Raw genomic sequence first — 20,652 nt, forward strand, 5'->3', positions numbered from 1 at the left:
TACAGGAATTACTTCCAATTACAGAAGCTACCATTTTTTATTTCTGTCATTTGCATCTCCATTCTCTTTTCTGATGTGGGCTAGCAGTGTAGCTGGCATAATTTTAAATGTAGTCAGTTAGTCTGATAAATCTTTCACATTTCTTGCCTCTTAAGGTCCAAGGTAGGCTATGTCAGAATTAAACCAAGGAGCTCTTTAGTTCCTTGTATTTTCTAATATTAATATAATGTGTTATTTTAAGGTGAGATTCATGTCTAGTATGAATAGGTAATTTTTTTTAAACATGATCATCATGATACTGAGAATAGCCAAAACAAAAGAGACACACTGGTAAAAATGTGCTCTGTAACCACATAATAAATTATTTCAACTGTCAGCTAGACTTTTCTCTTAGCTTTTAATAATCTACATTTCAGTTTATAAATCATAAGGCACAGTTGGGTTGCAGAAACATAGGAAATGGAAAGAGAAACAGAAAAGACTTGGAGATTTTTTTTTTCTTGGCTGTCTAAACCCGATTTTATTTGCTCAGATTCAACAACTCTCCAAAAAAGAAATAGAAGACTTGCTTCGGAGAGGTGCATATGGTGCCATTATGGATGAAGAAGATGAAGGCTCTAAATTCTGTGAGGAAGACATTGACCAGATCCTACAGCGTCGTACTAAAACTATCACAATTGAATCAGAAGGAAGAGGCTCCACATTTGCCAAGGTGCAGAACAGCAGGTTGTTCTGTGGCAGTATAGGCTGTAAATGTAACTGCGTGTTGTAGAACTTATGCCGTGTTTTTTTGAGTTATGTTTACTTTTGTTTAATGGGGAGGGTGTGTTAGGTATGTTTTTTGGGTTCTTGCATCTGCGTATTTATGTTAAACATGCCCATAGCGAAGTCAGATTTGCACATACAGATTGTGTAAATGCCAGATGCAAAGAGCAAAGATGAGTAATGGATATGTGCTGCCACGAATGTTTGAACAAGTTTGTTCATAAATCCATTTGTATTCGGGTGCTTTAAGAGTAGGGGAGAATTTATTATGACAATAATTAATAAGATTAAATATTCTTAATTTGTGTAGGCTTATTCTAAAAATGCCTGACAGAGGAAATAGTTTGAATCTTGAGCTTTTTTGGTAAGAATTGGAAGCCTCCTAAAATAGCAGAGGGTGGAGAGTGCATATATGTACATGGGAAGGGGGCTGAGAGTGTAAAATACCAAGCAGTATAACTGAGTTGGAGCGTGGGCACTTCATGAATGTGGTTGTGACAATTCCAAAAGGAAAAAAAAAGGCAAAGCAAAATGAAAGCTTTTAAAATATAATAAATAGACATTTATATTCTTAATAGTAATATTTATAAATAGTATTTATTTATATGTTTATTTAGACTTTCTTATATCTTGCTGATTATGGCTTAAGTGAGAACTAGACTTCAAAATATCATCATCACTGTCTTTTTATCAGAAGAGTTAGAAATTTTTATATATATTTACTCTTTTCCCAAATGCAGTGTATCAGGGTTTTTTAAATGCCTTCTGAAATTAAGCTCATTCCATGCACTCAAGCTTTGATTGTTGGCAGCTTAAACACCCCTTTGAAATTTCCCTCAAGCGAGTACTTTTGCATGAGATGAAATCCCCAAATGCTGATAAGCCTCTTCAAAAGATTCTTTTTTCTTCCATTTGAGTAATTTAGATTCAGACTTAGAAGCAGAAGAATCTTGCTGCTTAATGTTCTTCTCTCCTGATGGTGCATAAAAGTTCATTAGATTTTTCTGATACATTATGGATCTGATTTTTAAAAATTAAGGGGGAGGAGAACTTTTTGAGTTGCTTTGCAGTCAAAGTAACTTCTAAAGTCTTAACAGCTGCTTGGGAGATTTTTGGTGAAATAAGGTCATGCAGTCTTCAAAGCACTGAGGCAAACTGTACATTTTGATGTGTGCTGTTGGTAAGATTTAGTTTTATTTGTTACAGGCTAGTTTTGTTGCATCTGGAAACAGGACTGATATTTCACTGGATGATCCCAACTTCTGGCAGAAATGGGCCAAAAAAGCAGAAATAGATATTGATGCCATCAGTGGTAGAGTAAGTACTTTTCTTTTTTAATGTGTGTTTTTCCACGTAAGTGCTTGCAATTGAATTCTGAACTAGCAGGTGTAGGATTTCTGATGCTTTTTGATTAATGTTTCAACCAATCAGACTTTTTGTGCTGGATGATTTGTGCAGGGACAATTGACCTGGTGATAGCTTTAGTACTTCCTATTTCCCTGCTGCCCCCAAAAATTTTGAAGGTCTTTGATTTTTGTCAAAGACCTGGAAATGATTGAAAGTGTGGAATTATTCTGACTGCCCTGTTTCTCTGTCTGTAAATCCTGGGCTGGAATCTGCAAAACTAAGACCTATATAAATTTTATAATACTGGAAGTTGTGTCCTATACTTGAAGACATTTCCGTGGCTTCAGAAAGGTTTCCGTGCCCGTTTTTAATCATAGTGTAGTCTGTGTAAGTCTTCAGCTCAGATGAGACATTCAGTGTTGTTTATGACTAGTATACTGGAATTATGGTGAGAAACTCATTTTTTATTGCCTTAAATAGCGCAAAATTTTTTACTTGCCTTATGAGTGTTCACTGTGATATCTTTACAAAGCAGCTGTTAAAATGACATAAGAACTGTTTCTGAACTGAAGCATCTACTGTAGAAAAATTTACTGCTTCTCTCATGAGGTTCGTTTGAAATTTTGCAGAACAGCCTGGTTATTGATACCCCAAGAATCAGGAAGCAAACACGGCCCTTCAGTGCCACAAAAGATGAACTGGCTGAGTTGTCTGAGGTGGAATCTGAGAGTGAAGAGAAGCCAAAACTCCGCAGGCCTTGTGACCGTTCCAACGGATATGGAAGAACCGAGTGCTTTCGGGTGGAAAAGAACTTGCTGGTCTATGGGTATGGTTGTACATCTTTCTTCATTCTAGAAGGTTTTTAAAAAATGCTTTTTTTCCATGTACTAAATGGTATATATAGCTTTTAACTGTATATTGTCAATAACCTGGTGTATATATAGAGAATGTATTGAGAAATGGAATTTATCATGCACCTTGTGTAAATCTTTCTGGCAATTTGCAATTAAGGAAACATTAATGAAGAAAAGTGAAAATCTTTCTTCCAATGAGATTATAACATTTAACATGGGCACTGCAGGAATCTTCCTGAAAATCACCACAGTAAGTGCTGCAGGCAGGCTCAAAACTCTTTAAATAAAAAGTATCTGAAAGAAAGGTTCAGTAGGTAACTTGATTTTCATAATTGCAGAATCTCTTGCACTTCTATGAGGCATAAATAGGAACTGAAAACATAACCAGTTATTTTAAGTGTACTGAAATCAGACGTGTTGATTTGGAAATCAAATCCTAGGTCTTCTCTCACCCATCTTATAAGAAAAATAACTTCAATATGAGTTCCCATCAGTTTTGTGTCTTAGCAGTCTAAAACAGTCATTTGTGTATTTTGTAAACAGGCACTTTTTGTTTAAAATGGAGTGTTAAACAGATGGAGTTTTGTTGCAAATGTTGGTTTCTTATTTCCACTGAGTAACTTAAGCTGAAGGAAAAAGGTTGAAAGCTAAGTATTTTACAGAGAAATTCCCTTTTGTTAGTCTGCAGGCTGCCCCAGTGTTTCACTTCCAAGTGCTGATTTGTATTTCACTTTGCACTAGGTGGGGTCGATGGAGAGAAATTCTGTCCCATGGTCGCTTCAAGAGGCAGCTGAATGAACAGGATGTGGAGATAATTTGCCGAGCCCTGTTGGCCTATTGTCTTGTTCACTACAGAGGGGATGAGAAAATAAAAAGTTTTATATGGGATCTCATTACCCCAACAGAGGATGGGCAAACACGAGAGTTACAGAATCACCTTGGTAAGGACTTGACGTGTTTCTGCAGTTAAATATCTTTACATATGTATGCTTGTGGTACTGGGATAAAAACAGCTAAAAACCCTCTTTGAATGCATCCTACTTGAAATAAATGGAATTTATTTCAGATACACAATTCAACTGATGGGTGAAGAAGTGTCATTTCTGCTTTGCTTTGGGTTTGATGCCTTACCAAAATGCATTGGTATAGTCTGTGTAAGCTTTCGGTTCAGTTCAGTTCGTAAGACCATGTTTTTCTTAATAGGGGACAGACAACACAATTCTTTTTTCTTTGCCCCTCTCCTGCCTTGTCCTTAGCTGGTGATATGTACTCAGAGGTGCTCTGAGCAGCAAAGAGACTATGATGCTGATGTTTTTTCTGCACTGCAGGTCACAATACTGGTATAGGATATAGGAACTATAAGTATCATGGGCATCTGTACCTATACCTTTAATATTTTACATTATATAGGCTTATCAGCCCCTGTGCCTAGAGGAAGAAAAGGAAAAAAAGTGAAGACCCAGGCTAGCACTTTTGACATACACAAAGCAGAATGGCTTCGAAAATACAATCCAGAACATCTCTTGCAAGATGAAGGATACAAAAAGCACATAAAACACCATTGCAACAAGTAAGCAGTAGCTGAATTATGAATCTTTCAATTTTTTTTTTAAAGATGATTTTTTTCTTCTTATTTCTCATTGTCTTAGACTTTAAAACACTTGTGGCACTACAAAGATACAAGTTTTAATGATGTTAGCTTGATTAGATTAATCAAGATTGCAGCATATTAGGAGGTGAATGGATGATTTCACACATAAAATAATTCTGTTACAGTTTTTAAAGAAACTATGTGTTTGTCTAGTGAGAGAGAGATCTCTTGCAAGCATGTTTGGGATACCTTGCAGCAGCCAAAGAACTAAGGAGTGGGAGTGCTTAGCAAAGAAAATTAAAGCACTAAAGTTGTTGCCCCTCAATCTTACATGCTGTTTTCCTGGCATGTTTTCCAGGCTTCTGAGGATCTCAGTTACCAGCTGTTGAAAGATTAGTCATGGCCATGCATGAGCTTGTTCTTGAGAAATCATTTTTCTGTAGCTAAACATGTCATATTGTGCTTGGACACTTCATACAGCTGTAGTCAAGAATTGAGGTCAAGCATGGAGAAGCCATTGGGGTCATGCAGCAAATTGTGCCTGAGAAGGAATGGAAAGGTGATGAGGAAGATGTTGATTGTCAGCCCACTCAGTCCTTTCTAAGGGCAAGTTATAGGCAGGAAAAGGGAAATAGCAATTTGTTCCTAGCAGTGTTTTATAAAGCAAGTGAAGAGTGTTGTACTGACCTTGGTCTTAAGGATTTGAAAGAACTTTTGCAATGAAACAAGTTGTAAATGTGATTGCAATAAAAGCCGTTAGGTGTCCTGAACTGGAGGTTATCTCCCCTTAACACTGAAGGAATTACATTTCAGGAATGTGACTTGAAATCTCTGTGATATTACAAAAGATAAAACAAAACCATCCATAAGGATTGAAAGCTATTAGTGTGCTAATATTTTTATTTCTCTTTTTTCTTTGTTTAGGGTCTTACTTCGAGTAAGAATGCTGTATTACTTAAAACAAGAAGTCATTGGTAATGAATTCCAAAAGGTGTTTGATGGAACTGATGCCAGGTGAACTATAGAGAGAGTATTTTTGCTTCTTTATTTCAAATGTCAGATGAAAATTCAGAAACCTTCCTAGACCTGAATAAGAAATGTTAAAACTTAATATTTGTATCCTTAGGCTGTGAGGAACAGGTTTTTGTTTACTGAACACTTTGTATGAACTTGACATGAGGAAGTCCTGATTTCTGTTCATGAGTCAAGCTTTGTAAAGTGAAATAATATAAGTCAAATAGACTGACAAAGTTAAGTGGAAGATAGAACTTTATACATTCTAATTGGCAGGTTTTTCCTGTCACTTTATGCATGCTTTTGGTTAGGTGCTGTGTACTCTGCTAATGTTTTTTTTTAATGCAAATATTATTGTATGGGAATTCTTAAACTCACTGCTATGGGAGATTGTGGTGGATAGAAAGTCGTAATTTGTTTCAGAAATGGTTGTGGAAGAACAGTCCCTCTCATGCTATTAAATGCAGATAATCCTGGGTTTGCAAAGTTATGCAAGTGCAGACTGCTGGGAGTTTTTGAGTTCACTGAGAGGAAAAGTACTGTATTCTGATTCTGCTTTCATATTGTTTCCCTGTTACTGGTCTCTGTCAAATACAAAAAACCAAGCTGTCTGGGTGTTCTGTATTGCTGGTTGTGCTGTATTTGTGGCTTGAAGAGGGAATTTTAAAATCCAACATAAAGGAGAAATATACAAAGAATATAAAAATTTATTTCTTCCTCTGAATATTATTGATATTGGTGTGCTGTTGGCGATTCCCTTTAGTGAAATTGATGTTTGGGTCCCTGAGCCAGATCATTCTGAAGTTCCTGCTGAGTGGTGGGATGCAGATGCAGATAAATCTCTTCTAATTGGAGTTTTTAAACATGGTGAGTAATATGGATGACTATGTACTTCCCCACTCCCCATATAAAAACACTCTACACTCAAATTTTTTTTATCGTTTACTCTCAAAGTTGAATTTTTGCCACCTTTTTTTCCTTTATAGGTTATGAAAAATACAACACTATCAGAGCAGACCCAGCACTTTGCTTCTTGGAAAGGGTTGGCAAGCCAGATGAAAAAGCAGTTGCTGCCGAGCAGAGAGCAAATGATTATATGGACGGGTATGAGCACTTGGAGGGGGTGTGAATGTTTTGGGGCCTAAGAGGAAGCAAGTCTGAATTTACATGCTGTAGTTTATTCTATTCCTAACTGGTTTTCTCCAAGTTTGATGTCATTGTTTTGAAGAATGCTGCTTTGATTTTACTCCCAGAGAGCAGAAAAGAGTCAGGAACAGTGTAACAGAACCATTGAAGTTTAGGGTTTCAGTTACAGAAAAGAATGCAGCAACTTGTTAACAAGAGCGCTACCTTGTGTTGCTGTATCAGAAATATTGGATAGGCAGGCACTGAAGTGCAAAAACGTTCAAAGGCAGAGTGCTACAGACCTATTTAACTTGATTGCAGGTTGGTCAGCTTGGTCTGTTAGCTTTGTGTAGCTAACCAGTGACCCCAGTAGATCAACTTGAGAATTACTGATAACTACTGAAAGAGAACTGCTTTTATTCAATGCATCATCAGTGAGATTATCATTGGTGGTCAGAAAGAATATCTTAGAATGAGATAGTGAATTGAGGGGAGCCAGATTCAAGCCAAAGCTGCCATGAAATATTTTCCTTGTTTCAAACAGAAAATTAAATACAGTGTATCTCACTAAATTTAAATCAGTTTTGCTTAATTAAAAGAGTGTAAGGACTTGTAAAATATTACTAAGATGACTTCTTTTTTGTTGAAATTTTAACAGGGATGTAGAAGATCCAGAATATAAACCGGCACCAGCACTGTTTAAAGATGACATAGAGGTATAGTAGGCACCTATTAATAGCTCCTTTTAACACTCATTCACTTAGACACTTTAATACATGTTCCCCTAGAATGTAATACTTCCACCTTCTTGTTGAGTAAATTTTTACATTTTTTCTCTAGTTCTCTAAATTGTTAAAACTTACTCCGTGTGTTTCTGCAATTGTCTGGGTGGGTGAGAATGGGAGGGAATTGTTGTATAGTTATGTTGAATGCCTTGTTAGATATTTGTCCAAACGATATGTTCCTCTTCTCCTTTGTCATATTCATAACTTGTCTGCAAGATGTAAGTTTAACCTAAATCCCTGGAAAGGGCTGTATTTTAAATTGTGCTTCACTTTTGTTTTACTACAGGATGATGTTTCATCCCCAGGTGATCTAGTAATAGCAGATGGAGGTAAATACAGAAAACTTGAAATCTGAACCAATTGTTTTCGTGGTTTGAATTGTTTAAATTTAGATTGCCTAGAGTAGAACCGTAGGCACCAGCAACAATTAACTTCTCTATTTTTCCTGTGACTTGCTTTTGACGTAGATGGACAAATGATGGAAGGAGACAAAATCTATTGGCCTACTCAGTCTGCCTTAACCACACGTCTTCGCCGCCTAATCACAGCTTATCAGAGAACGAGTAAAAATAGGCAGGCCCAGCAGATCCAGCCAGCATTCCCCATACAGACGAGTATGATGCAGCCTCCATATGAGGAAGCTGCACTGAATCCAAAGATGGCTGCCAAGATTGAAAGACAGCAAAGGTATGTGTAGCATGTAAATACACTTTTTTATATTAGATATAAAAAAATACTGAAGAAATAATAATGTGTGAAACAGTGAAGAAAACAGAATTTCACTTTTTTTTGCTTCTGATCAAGGTGGACAAGAAGAGAAGAAGCTGACTTTTACAGAGTTGTGTCCACGTTTGGAGTGGTGTTTGATCCTGAAAGGGGACGATTTGACTGGACCAAGTTTAGGGCGATGGCTCGACTACATAAGAAAACTGATGAGAGCTTGGAGAAGTACTTGTATGCATTTATGTCAATGTGCAGGAGAGTCTGTCGGCTCCCCTCAAAAGAAGGTGGGTATATATGTTTTTAAATTTGTGTTGTCAGTGCTTACCTTGAAAAGGATTTTCTTTCATGTCTTGCAAAATAAAAATGGGGGAGAGGGAACTAAGGAAACTTGTTGAGAGTCAAATTGAAAGCTTATAATGGGGAGACATTTATTAACTGATTAAAGCCATTTACTTGTACTCATTTACAGAGGGTTGTTATTTTTGCCAGGTTCTCACCTTTGTTTTGTTTTAATGCAGAGCTCGTAGACCCAAACATTTTTATCCAGCCAATTACAGAGGAACGTGCTTCTCGGACCTTGTATCGCATTGAACTCCTGAGGAAAGTGAGAGAACAGGCTCTTAGACACCCGCAGTTGTTTGAACGACTAAAACTATGCCAACCAAACCCAGACTTACCTGTCTGGTGGGAATGTGGGACTCATGACTGGGATCTACTTATTGGAGCTGCTAAACATGGAGTTAGCAGGACAGATTATCATATTCTTCGTGATCCTGAACTCTCGTTTATGTCTGCCCAGAGGAACTATAATCAAAACAAAGTGGCACTCTCAAGGACTTCTACTCCACTCTTGCATCAGTACCAGATGGCATTATCTGCTTCTCCTCTTACACCTCAGTCAAGACTGTCAGATGCTAAAGTGAATGCTTTTGAGGACACAAAAGCTAAAAATGAAAATCTGAAAGAAGATCCTCAGTCTTCTGAAGAGGAATCTATGTCTACAGAGGAGACACAGACAATAATGAAATCTGAACCCCTGAGTCCCAAAAATGGCACACCAATACAAATTTCAGACCACAGACCTAGTGTGAAGGCTGAAACAGACAGGCGCATGGTGGCAGCAAGGACAGAGCCTCTCGCTCCAAACCCAGCTTCCAAAAAGCAGAGAGTCAGTAAAAGGGGATCTGACTCTAGCTCTGACTCAGACTCTGACTCAGATAGATCATCCTGTTCTTCCAGGTCATCATCTTCATCCTCTTCATCTTCGTCATCTTGTTCACACTCTCGATCTGGCTCTAGCTCTTCATCATCTTCATCTTGTTCTTCAGCATCTTCATCCTCCTCCTCATCGTCCTCCTCATCATCGTCGTCATCATCATCATCGTCTGAAGAGAGTGATAGTGATGAAGAGGAGGCACAAAAACGTGGTATGTGTGTAGTCTTACTTCTGCAGTATAACTCTTAAACTGAACACGTTTATTCTTAATAGAAAAATGTCTAAAAAAGGATATTAAATCCCACAAAAATAAAATTTGAATAAAGGTAAAGTAAACTTAAGTATTAACACATTTGCTTGATTCCTCCAAGTGTGTGGGAAGAATTTCAGGAATACTGCATTTTCTTCATATCAATGCTTTGGGTAAGGCACTTAGGATGTATTGACTGGTTCCCTAAGCAAGGTTGCTGTTCACATGGTTCACGTGTGGGAGGAGAATCAAATGGCCAGTGTTTTCTGGGAATATATTGCATGTGTGTATTCCCTGCTGCTGTTTCTTTTTCTTCCTAAAGAGAGATTCTTTTGGTTTTCCCCTTTGTTTTTTCCACTCTTGCTCACCTGTCCTTGTAGCTTCCTCACTGTGCTTCTGTGAAACTTTTAAGTTTTCTTCTGTCCAAGCTCTAGAGTCATGTCAGCTGCTTTTTATTGTGAACTGGATGTGCCCAAGCAGTATACTTGCCCTGAAAATCTTCAAAACACCTAAAACCACCTAAAAATAGATACCTGCTTAGAAAAGACTGAGGCAACTGCAGCGCGTAGGACCATGTAAAACTGAGACACTTCCAAAAGCTTCAAAGTAGAAGCAAAAAGCTCTGATAATTGATTTAAAATTTTTAATAAACAAACCAATCATTACTTAATACATTCTTGACTTTTTCTGCTATGCTGTGTCCTCAGAATGTGAAAGGATTTCTCTAATGTGTAATGCAAATGGTAATAGAGAAGGGAAGGAGATGAAGGCAGGCAGTGGGATTACAGCATAAGTAGAGAATCTGGTTTTTTTCCAATACCTCAGAGGAAAAGGCATTGTGTTAATCAAATGGATCTTCTTGTCCATGGAGATGACAAATAAAAAATGTAGAATTAATTTACTGGGGAAATGATTACTGAGCAACTAAAAAGCACTTAAACAAAATGATTAAGATGCTGCTGCCTGTAGCAGCAGAAGGACATTTTGAGAGGAAACAGTTTTATGCAAACATGAAAACAGTGAGACCAAAGGAATGTTTATATAACATAAATATTTAGGTCAAGATCGTGGATACTGTAACATGTGCTACAAGTCCAAATATTAGGCTTGTTTTGTGCCAGCTCAGTCTGCTTTAGGCATGTAATGTTGCCATCCTCAGACTCCAGAATCTCATAAATCAGTCAGACTTTTATTTTGCTCCGAGTTGGTATTGAAGAGATTGGTAAATGCTGGAAAGTTCTCTTAATTTCATCTGCATTTTAATTGTAAGCCCAGGTTTTATTTCATTTGTTGTACAAATTATTATGGGCCTTTGGCATACTTTTCGTATTTGAAGTGTCTTTAAGAAAATGCTGAATTCTATCATATGATTGTCAGAACACATAACTATTGTTAAGGATGAGTTCGATTTCTGTACAGCAGTCCCTCTTACTCCTTTTGGTGATGTAATATTGACCTTTTCAGGCCACACTTTTTTTTCTTTTAGACTATTTCCCCATGTCTTAATGAAATATTGTTGTCTGATGGAGTCAAAAGCAAAATAATAATGATGATAGAAATGTAAGAAAGTCAGAGGAGACACTACACTGGAAAGATACTAGGAAAAAATTGAACAATTGAAATATGTGGGCACACATGTTGAGGACCTGGAACACCCAGCATTCCATCCAGTAAATTAAATGGACTGTTCTTTTAAAGTATTAGCCCAATGCATTTGCCATGTTCTGGTGATAGACAGTTTTGATTTCAATTTAATTCTATATGTTACTGAATGTTGGCTTACAAAGGAAATGTTAATGTGATGACTGTCTGTTAGATTATTCTGGAGCATGTCTGTTTTTAAATAGCTAAATGTTTGTTATGTTAAGCTTTTGAAATATTAGCAGGAATATGTGTGGAATTTGCAAGACTAGAAAAGGATCAGCCATCATCCTGAAAAACTCAGTAGATTAATTCTTCAGTTTAACTTTGTGTTTGGACTTTCTCTGAACATTGTTCTGTGTGTTTTGTTCACCTGAACTCTTACAGTGAGTGTTTAACTTCTTTACAACATGAAATGATTTTGGTGGTTTTATTTAGCAGAAGGAACTCCACATATAAAAGCATATGATGAAGAGAGTGTGGCCTCTCTCAGTACCACACAAGATGAGACACAAGACAGTTTCCAGATGAACAATGGGACACCAAATTCCGGTTATCTCCTACAAGGTGGATACATGTTGGCTGCATCCTACTGGCCAAAGGCAAGTTTATACTCTGAAAACCAAAGTAGTAGTGGAAGTTGGGCTGTGACATTAGTATTCAGTTACATATGTTAAAATCATGAAGCAAAGTAAATAGATGTAGGTCTTGAATTTCAGTAGCTCTTAGCTGTTGTTATGTTTGCTTCTGGAACATGCATTTAAATCAAACACAGCTTTGCATAATTTTGGAATATTCATTTTGAAAAGGTAAGCATAACTTATATGTCACAGGTGCTTGGCACATTGGGAAAAATGACATTAAAAATTGGACTTTTATCAAATACAGGGAAGGGTCTTGAACTTGGCAAAAGTGTTTGCTTACAGAACTTGTACTTCTAGCATTTGCTTGTTTTATTTGACTGTGAACTGAAATTACCAGACACCCCAGTATTTTCTGGAGTCTTTGTATACTTAGCTGAGTTTACTGGGACTTGAGAAATATGTATTGCAGAGGTATATGAAGTCTTGTCTGTATTTGGTGTCTACAGAATGGGAATGAGCAGTAATGTGGTTTCAAAAGCTAAAAGGAGACATGAATAAAAGTCTGTAGATTTTTATAAATGCTGTGTACTGTATGTTGTGGTGCTGCTCATGGGTTCAGACCCAGCTACCAATGAGTCAAAGCCAGACCCACAGATTCTGCTTTGTTGGTTATGGTAACTTCCCTTTAAAAATCAGTAAGATAATGTCCCTCAAGCATTTGCAGGCCCCAGACCCTGTACCACTGAAAGAGATTGCATATTGTTTACAGGTAGGTAGTGAAATTAAGTACAAAGGTGGCTTTCACAAACTTACAGGGCATCAGTGCAATGCCAGGAACTTGAAACTCTTACTAAGTCCATGTCCAGTGATAAAAGTGTTGTCATTTCTCTTATTTTTTAGAATTAAAAGGTAATACATAAATGTAATATGTACAGTGTTGTTGGTGAGCATTGCTCTTACAAAACATCTTCTCTGGCTTTTAGGATCGAGTTATGATTAATCGACTTGACAGTATTTGTCAAACAGTGCTGAAAGGGAAGTGGCCCTCAGCCCGAAGGAGCTATGACAGCAACACGGTGGCATCTTTCTACACAACCAAACTGCTGGACAGCTCCGGCGCAGCTGCCGATTACAGCGAGCCCAGCGCACCGACACCGCCTCTGGCAGGTGTTAAAGAAGAGTTCGATCAGTCGCCACAGATGTCAAAGGTGAAGAAGCATGTACGAGAAAAGGAGTTTACAGTGAAAATCAATGACGTATGTTTATTTTTATTGCCCTAGGACCTGGTTGCGATTGCGGTGTGCGGCATGCTTTACCTGCAAGTGGCTGCCTGCTCTCACTCTCACTTCCTTCACACACTTGTTTGTGGGTATTTGGGTCTGCTGCTTCTGGGCACTGAGTGTTTGGGTTTTGGGTTTGGTTTTTTGGGGAGGGTTTTTTTGTGGTGTTTGTGTTTTGGGGGTTTTTTGCTTGTTTTGTTTTTGCTTTTTGTTTTATTTGCATAAGCCACTGGGAGAAATCATTGTTATTTTTCTCTCTGAACTGAATTTTTGCCATTCTGGTGCTTCCTCAGACAGCCTCATGCTGTTCCTAAGAAATCTGGTTAGTATGAAAAGGTATTTCTGTTGCTCAGTTTTTTTAAACATTTCAGTGTATCCTATCCAGCAAGCACTTTATTATTTCATGGCCTTTTAGAGGATTATAGGAAAACTTCCTGATTTAATTGCAGGCTAGAAATTTCAAACATTTTTCTTATCTGTAATTTGACACAGGTTTGTAGTGCATAAAACTGTATGAATGTTTCCTCTTGTAATTGGGTTTGGCATCTTTTTAGGACTGGATTTGGGAGGTAGACAGCTGATCAATGTCTGGATTTTTCAGTTGAGATGAAATTTCTGTCCAGATTTAGATTTTATGTGGAGAAACAAGACTTGTTTTAGGGTCTAATACAGTGTTTTCATTCTTTCTCAACTCTTCTGGAGTAACAGTTTGAATGTGAGAATCCTGATTATGAAGTAGTCATTTCTGCTTCAGAAGAGGCTCGTCTAACCCTAGCATTTATTTAACAGGAAGGTGGTTTGAAATTGACTTTTCAGAAGCAAGGACTGTCTCAGAAAAGGCCATTTGAAAGCGATGAAGGTGCATTGGGTCAACAGCAATATCTGGCTCGGCTCCGGGAACTCCAGAATGCTTCAGAAACCAGCCTTGTCAACTTCCCAAAATCACTTCCCAAATCAGGTACATAAAATATCAGAGGGCATAAGGGTTAGTATTAAATCTCATATTTTGCATTCTGTTAATCTCCATGTTTAGGCAATGGAGAGAGATGTTTGCAATGTTACTGTTCCAAGCTGCAGTCTGGGGAAATTGTCTGGTGTGGAGACTCTCTCCAGTTTGGAGCACAGGAGTATTCTCTCACAGTGTCAGTGACTGTAATACTCATTTATTAGACTGATGCCATTATACATTATAAACACCCCCCAAAGAAGGTTTTAATAAAGTGCATCACTGTACGCTGAAAATAATCAGTTTAGCTCTGAACTTCATGTGGCTCCTGTGTAAGCAAAGATGAAGAGTTCCAGATTTATGCCTGTGCCAATTTGCACTCTTCATAATCTTTCCTGTCTCCCATGGAAGGAAACAGTAGAAGATAATATTCTAGAATCGATTTTTGCCTTACAGTCAAAAACTTACAGCTTATTTTCAGTAAAAAAATAACAGTAGGTATACAATGACAAAAATAAATGAGGCTAAGGTAAGGAGTTGACATTTGGTTTAAAATACTTGAAATTATTAGAATTGGGTGCTTGATTTAGGCCAGCTTCTGATTAAATGACTGTGATTTGTTGGGATTGCATGCAGACGTGGATAAAAACATTTCCTTTTAAAAAATTACTACCCTTCACTTGCATTTTGTACTTTCTTGTTCTTTTGCAAAATACCATTAAGGTCTTATTAAACATTTATTTAGGGTTGTCTGCCTCTGTGTGTGTGATGTCAGCAGTTCTCCACAGCTCTCATGTCTGTACAGATTAATTTGGAGAGGGTAGAGGAGGCAGTAATGAAATTTCCACAGCAGAATGGCTTTTCAGAGCCTGATATTCATACTGTTTTAAGTCATAAAACAAAAGGCAATTTGTCTTAGCTATTAGATGTAGAGATTATATGTGCTTGCACTATTTCAAGTAGTTTTATTTCCTTTTTTTGTTCAGACATGTTTGGTTTTATAAACAAGTATCTGACGCTGGTTTTATTGCATCATTTATTAGGTACTTCCAGTCACTTAACAGCCAGTGCCAATGGAGTCATAGCTGACAGTCAGCCTGTGGTCAAAAAGAGACGGGGGAGAAGGAAGAATGTGGAGGGAGTTGATGTCCTCTTTATGAATAGAAATAAACAGCCTAACCATGTAAGTAAACCTGATTTTGTTTCAAAAAAGTAAGATCCACATTACTGTTTGTGCCTTAACTAAGCATAACCAGCTTAACTAAGCATAACCAGCAACAGAAAACTTTATTGCTCAAAACTTTTGTGTTTGGGGTTTTTTTCCTGAAATTGTTCACTGATGGTTTATGACTGCACAGATGAGAACTAATGGAGTTTTATTAAATTTATATATATGTACAATATTGATAACTGTTTGTAAAATGCAAGTTTAATTCTAGTTTTTATGAACTTTAATTAACGATGTGTTCTTAAAAATTTTGGTTTTGGTCTACTAACACTCCTGACATCCTCTCCTGTAACATCTGTGCCAGGCCCTGGTTGCACAGTGACTTGAAGGTTGCACAGTGACCTGTGGCATGAGCAGTCTGCCCAGGTCCTTGAGTCTGTACATCATGGGCTGCAGGACTGTGGCCTTCCTTGAGTCATACATGAAATAATTGTGTTGGATTGTTTTCTGTGGAGAATTTTAGTCAAATGTTTTTAATTTCTCCAGGTTAATCCAGGTATTAACTCCTGTCAGGTTCCTGCAGGAATAAACCCAGCACTCACTTACACACAGCCTCAAGGAATGCTTGATGCAGAGAGTCCAGTTCCCGTTATTAACCTGAAAGATGGAACAAGACTTGCAGGTGATGATGCCCCCAAAAGAAAGGATTTAGAAAGGTGGCTTAAAGAACATCCTGGATATGTTGAAGATTCAGGAGCTTGTATTCCTGTGAGTATTCCTTCCAGTTCTACTTTAGCTAAATAGTAAAATATTTTTCATAAATTGTATTTGGATTTGTATTCTGTATTATTAGAGACAATTACTTCTTTGTTCTTCTGTTTTGTTTAGGAAAAGAAAAATGTTCGTTTCTTTTACAATTTGAGTTTGCAACCCTTTGTTTTTCCTCAAAAATGTAATTGCCAAGAAAAGCAATACTAAACCAAGACATTCAATCTTTGTTTAATTTCACACAAGATTTTAAAAAACAGCCTAGGATAAGAAAACTCATACTACCATGATACTGATGATGGGAGGTGAAAATGTGTACCAGTATATTTAGTGATGTGCAAGAGGATTAAAGACTTTAGTGTGGAATCTATCTCATACCTTCATTACAGTGCTGTGGTACTGATGTTTGTGTGGGTATGATCATCTCATTTTGTTACCTCTGAATCTGAGATTTGTTGATGTGGAGCAGAATGTAAGAAAATCATGTATGATGTCTGGAATAACAACCTTACTTGTCCATAAAGATGTTCTAATACAAAACAGCAGCAACATTCCAGACAGTTAAAGCACTGCTAAAACCTGAAAAATGAGTAAAACAAAGCAATGGGTAGAGGCATCAGAGAGAAGATACTGTTTACTGTGCTGCTCATTGTGATTAGTAAAGTACTATTGCTATTAAAATATTTCTGAAATTGAAGATGATTTCAAATGAATGCCTGACTTGAGAATGCACAGTTATCTTACCATTTTTAAAAGTTATTTCAGAAAGATAATTGGCTTTTTAATTCCTTTATAACAGAGGATGCAGCTGCACGATGGGAGGCCCAAACAAAAAAGACACCGTTGTCGAAACCCAAATAAACTGGATGTTAATAGTTTGACTGGGGAAGAACGTGTTCAGCTCATAAATAGAAGAAATGCCAGAAAGGTATTCATGAAACTGTTCCCATTCTGATATTGCCCAAATGAAACATTACCCAAATGAAACATTACCCAAATGAAGAGCTCTATATACTACACTTGCTAAAACTGTGTGAATGTACAAGTGAAAGGTTTTTGTTTAAAGAGTTTGGCACAGAGCAAGAAAGTCAATTATAGTTCTCCAGTAAATGTTTTCAGCTGTGAAAATACGCAAGATACAGATAGAAGCTTAGCCCATGGTTCATGTTCAGATATAACTGAACACTTGGTATGGTGGTACGTTTGTGACAGTGAGTCAGACAGAAGCAGGGCCACTAAAACATATGCTGTTCTGATCAAAGTGGCAACGTTGTGAGAAGTTGGCAATTTTGTGGAATTTTCTCATTACTATTTTTGACACGATTAAAATTATATTGGTTGCACTTCATGCCTAGAAACTTGTCCATTGGAATTGCAAAAATCCTGTGTACTGCATTATTTTGCTTTTGCTTTTGTCAGCTGTCTCTGGCATGTGACCTTTATGGTCAGTGTGTGTGTTGGCTGTCAGTCACATGTCTAGGTGAAACAATAGTGTAACAGGAGAACAAAAGGAGAAGGGGAGTTCATGCATAAAAACCCAACAGTAGAAAATTTAAGAACAGGTGTTGAAGTTTTTGGACAGGTGATCCAAGTTTGGGAACAGTATAATGCGTTTGAGTAGGCCATGAGGAAGGCCAGAAGGCAATACTCAAGAGAAGCATGCAGAACATCACTGGTGTCTACTGAACAGATGTGCTCAGATGTGTGTGATGGTGTCTTTGTCAGTGTAGCACCAGAGCAGCAGTCTAGTGGGAATCTTTGAGGTATTGTATCCATATAAGGAACAATTTTTCTTGTGATACTTGTAGCTTTGCTTTTTGTTAGAGCAGGTGCAAGGGAAGCAGGAAATTTGTTTTGTCTGCTGCTGTATTAAGATCAGAGGCTTTGTCCATCTGTGTAGGGGAGTGAAGCAGTATTTGAGTCTTTAATCTCCTCAGTGTATTGAGACAGCAGCTCTGAAGAGGAACCAGAGACTGTGAGTTTCTTGAAACTGGGATCCTTGGCTGCTCTTCAGCGAGCTGTGCCCTGAGGAATCTCTTCAGTTACTGATCAAGGAGTGAAAGATTTGATCTCGCTTTACTCTGAAAACCTCTGTTTTCATGATGGCTTTTTTTTCTCATGTTTCCACACCACAGCTGAGACTTGATTACTTTATTAATCTCAGTTTTCCCATTGATAACTTTCCTCTAACTTCTCTGCATCACCAGACTCATTCTTTGTTTTTAGTTCTGTTACACTTTGAGTAGCATGGGGTGAGGGGACCGAAAGTAGCCCAGAAAATGTGAGGTTAAGTTGCAGTTTATAGAGAAAGTTGAGCAAAAGCTGCAACTTTTTTGATTTCTTCTTTTTGAATCTGAATAATATATCTGATGAATTTTAAAGCTTACTTTCCTGCTTATATGATTTTATTATGATATACTGTTTAGCAGTTTTAACTTGGTCTATTTTGCATGAAAAAAATCTCAAGAACTAATTTCATGATTTCTACTCTTAGGAGAAGTATTTTTAGAAGTTGACTGAGATAATAGAATAGGAGTGATAAAGTGAGTAAAGGAAAAGTTTGACAGGATTGTACTTACAACCTTCCTGGTAATACTTGGACCACTATTCTTTATTCATGTGGTTGCTCTTTTGTTCATTGCATGTCTAAAGAAACTGATACTAAACTTGAGTTGGAATGTTAAGTGTTGAAGTTGAGAAGTATCAGTTTGAATTTAGTAGATTTAGAATAAACAATATGCACATACACCACCAGGAATCAGTCAAAAGATGTATCATACTCGTGAGACTTGATTTGTTTTGTTTTATTTAAAAGGCAAAAGTGAAACTGTGTCAGGTATGAATGTTGCCTCTTTTCTTACAAAATGGGAAGTAATTTGCTGATTTTTATCTTCTGCTTCTCAGGTTGGAGGTGCATTTGCCCCCCCTCTGAAGGATTTGTGCAGGTTCTTGAAAGAAAATCCAGAGTATGGAGTGGCTCCTGAATGGGGAGAAGTTGTAAAACAGTCTGTGAGTATTTACAGAATAAGATAACCATGTCATGAAATTTATCTGAAAAGCAAACAAGGCAATCAGGAAAAAAAGGCATGCCAAGAGGTGTGCTTTTAGTTTCTGATGTTACATTAAATGTGGAACGTGAGTCAACGTCAGCTTTGTTCCTGCCAGCCTAGTTTGGTAAATGGTTTGCTGGCACAGCTGTGAGTAGGAGGAAGGGGAGGAACAGTGGCTGGCAACCCCAAATTAGAGACTTTGTTGAAGATGCTAAAATACTGAGACTCTTTCATGTCTTAAATGCAGCCTTAATGTTTTTTTAGGAAAGATATTAGCCCAGGTATTATTTAAGAATAAGAATACTTTTTTTAAAGTAGCAAAGTTGCAGTTATGAAGAAAAATTGCATGATTTTCAATGTCCATTTTTAATATTTATTTTACTTTTTAATTAATTCACCTGTAGTGTGCACCTTTGAGAAATTAGTACCCTCAGTCTTGCCTTTGAAGATAAAGACATATTTTGAACTTGTTTTGAACAAAGTTACGTGGTATAGTAAAGAATCATTTCTGTGTAACCTGGTTACTCTTCCATTTCATGTGTCTAACAAAAGTGAAGATGATTTTGTCAGGTTTTTTTTTACAAGTTTATTTCCTCACTTATTATAACTTGTCAGTTTATTTATGCTACACCTTCAGCCTCTGGCAAAGACATGACCAAGCTAAATTTTTTTCTAATTCACTATCAACAGAACGTGCAGCCTTTCTGTGAAGCTCTAAATGGGTGTTTCTCCCATACCCTGGTGCAACGTACTTGCAGAAAAATAGATAACTAGGAATAGGATTAGACTGCAGTGAACAGAGGTATAAATAATAGCAGAATTGCTTTGAGAATTTAGTAGTTATCCCCAGGACAGAAGAACACAGCTTGAGTTCTGAATTCTTCCAGTTGTGGTAGGCTTATTTATATTAGAGATACTTGCTTTGGGGAAAAAAGGTGATTGTAGTATGGAGCTGAGTAGTAGTTGGTCTTATGATTACCTTTTTAAATTTTCAAGGCAATGCATTTGGAGGGGAATATGTCTATTGCAATATTAGGTAGGAGAACCTATAGAGGTGAAGTAATTCTGTACAAATCCTAAATAGAAGTGCTCCAAATTTAATTTAAATTCAACTTGAGTCTTTGCTGTTTATTCTTAAGTTTATGTATGCAGTGAAATATGAGTACACTAAACAGACAATAGTAATAATAAAGAAGGCTCAGAGTTTGCTGGTGTGTGTGCAACCACACATATTTAACTTGAAATTGAGTAGTGAATTAATCTGTGACATGACTGCCATGTGATAATATTTCAAAGCAATGCTGGTTTAGATTGAGCTTGTTTCTATAATTAGCTATATTTGGCTTGATATCCCAGCAAGCCACTAAGGATGAGTGGGTGAGGATAAGCAGAGGGTGTGAGAAGAACCCTGTGTGGACCTCACTGTGGAAATGGTCCTTTAGCCATTTGAGATGCAGTAGCAAAAAGCCATCATAGATGCCAGTGAGTTGTCTGTATAGAAGGTGCTGAGCCAACACACCAGCACCACCTCTGACAATCCCTCTA

General features: G+C 37.3%; 1 protein-coding gene across 10 annotated transcripts in view; it reads left to right on the top strand.

The window, feature by feature from the left end:
- The window catches only part of CHD9 (chromodomain helicase DNA binding protein 9), an 87,081-nt gene that overhangs the window by 62,916 nt on the left and 3,513 nt on the right, over window positions 1-20,652 (top strand). For 7 of the 10 annotated variants that reach the window (XM_071567516.1, XM_071567507.1, XM_071567508.1 and 4 more), the window contains 20 exons: window positions 533-712; window positions 1,972-2,082; window positions 2,742-2,938; window positions 3,708-3,907; window positions 4,377-4,536; window positions 5,482-5,571; window positions 6,335-6,438; window positions 6,558-6,675; window positions 7,355-7,412; window positions 7,768-7,810; window positions 7,949-8,168; window positions 8,286-8,488; window positions 8,723-9,631; window positions 11,750-11,913; window positions 12,879-13,151; window positions 13,965-14,133; window positions 15,165-15,304; window positions 15,836-16,057; window positions 16,857-16,985; window positions 18,962-19,066. In XM_071567516.1, coding sequence (XP_071423617.1) covers window positions 533-712; window positions 1,972-2,082; window positions 2,742-2,938; window positions 3,708-3,907; window positions 4,377-4,536; window positions 5,482-5,571; window positions 6,335-6,438; window positions 6,558-6,675; window positions 7,355-7,412; window positions 7,768-7,810; window positions 7,949-8,168; window positions 8,286-8,488; window positions 8,723-9,631; window positions 11,750-11,913; window positions 12,879-13,151; window positions 13,965-14,133; window positions 15,165-15,304; window positions 15,836-16,057; window positions 16,857-16,985; window positions 18,962-19,066 — 3,795 coding nt within the window. The remainder of the gene's footprint in view (window positions 1-532; window positions 713-1,971; window positions 2,083-2,741; window positions 2,939-3,707; window positions 3,908-4,376; window positions 4,537-5,481; window positions 5,572-6,334; window positions 6,439-6,557; window positions 6,676-7,354; window positions 7,413-7,767; window positions 7,811-7,948; window positions 8,169-8,285; window positions 8,489-8,722; window positions 9,632-11,749; window positions 11,914-12,878; window positions 13,152-13,964; window positions 14,134-15,164; window positions 15,305-15,835; window positions 16,058-16,856; window positions 16,986-18,961; window positions 19,067-20,652) is intronic. The other 3 variants (XM_071567511.1, XM_071567512.1, XM_071567510.1) reach the window with 3 other exon arrangements.

This window comes from Pithys albifrons, chromosome 12 (genome assembly GCF_047495875.1).
Source record: "Pithys albifrons albifrons isolate INPA30051 chromosome 12, PitAlb_v1, whole genome shotgun sequence".
Lineage (NCBI taxonomy): Eukaryota > Metazoa > Chordata > Aves > Passeriformes > Thamnophilidae > Pithys > Pithys albifrons.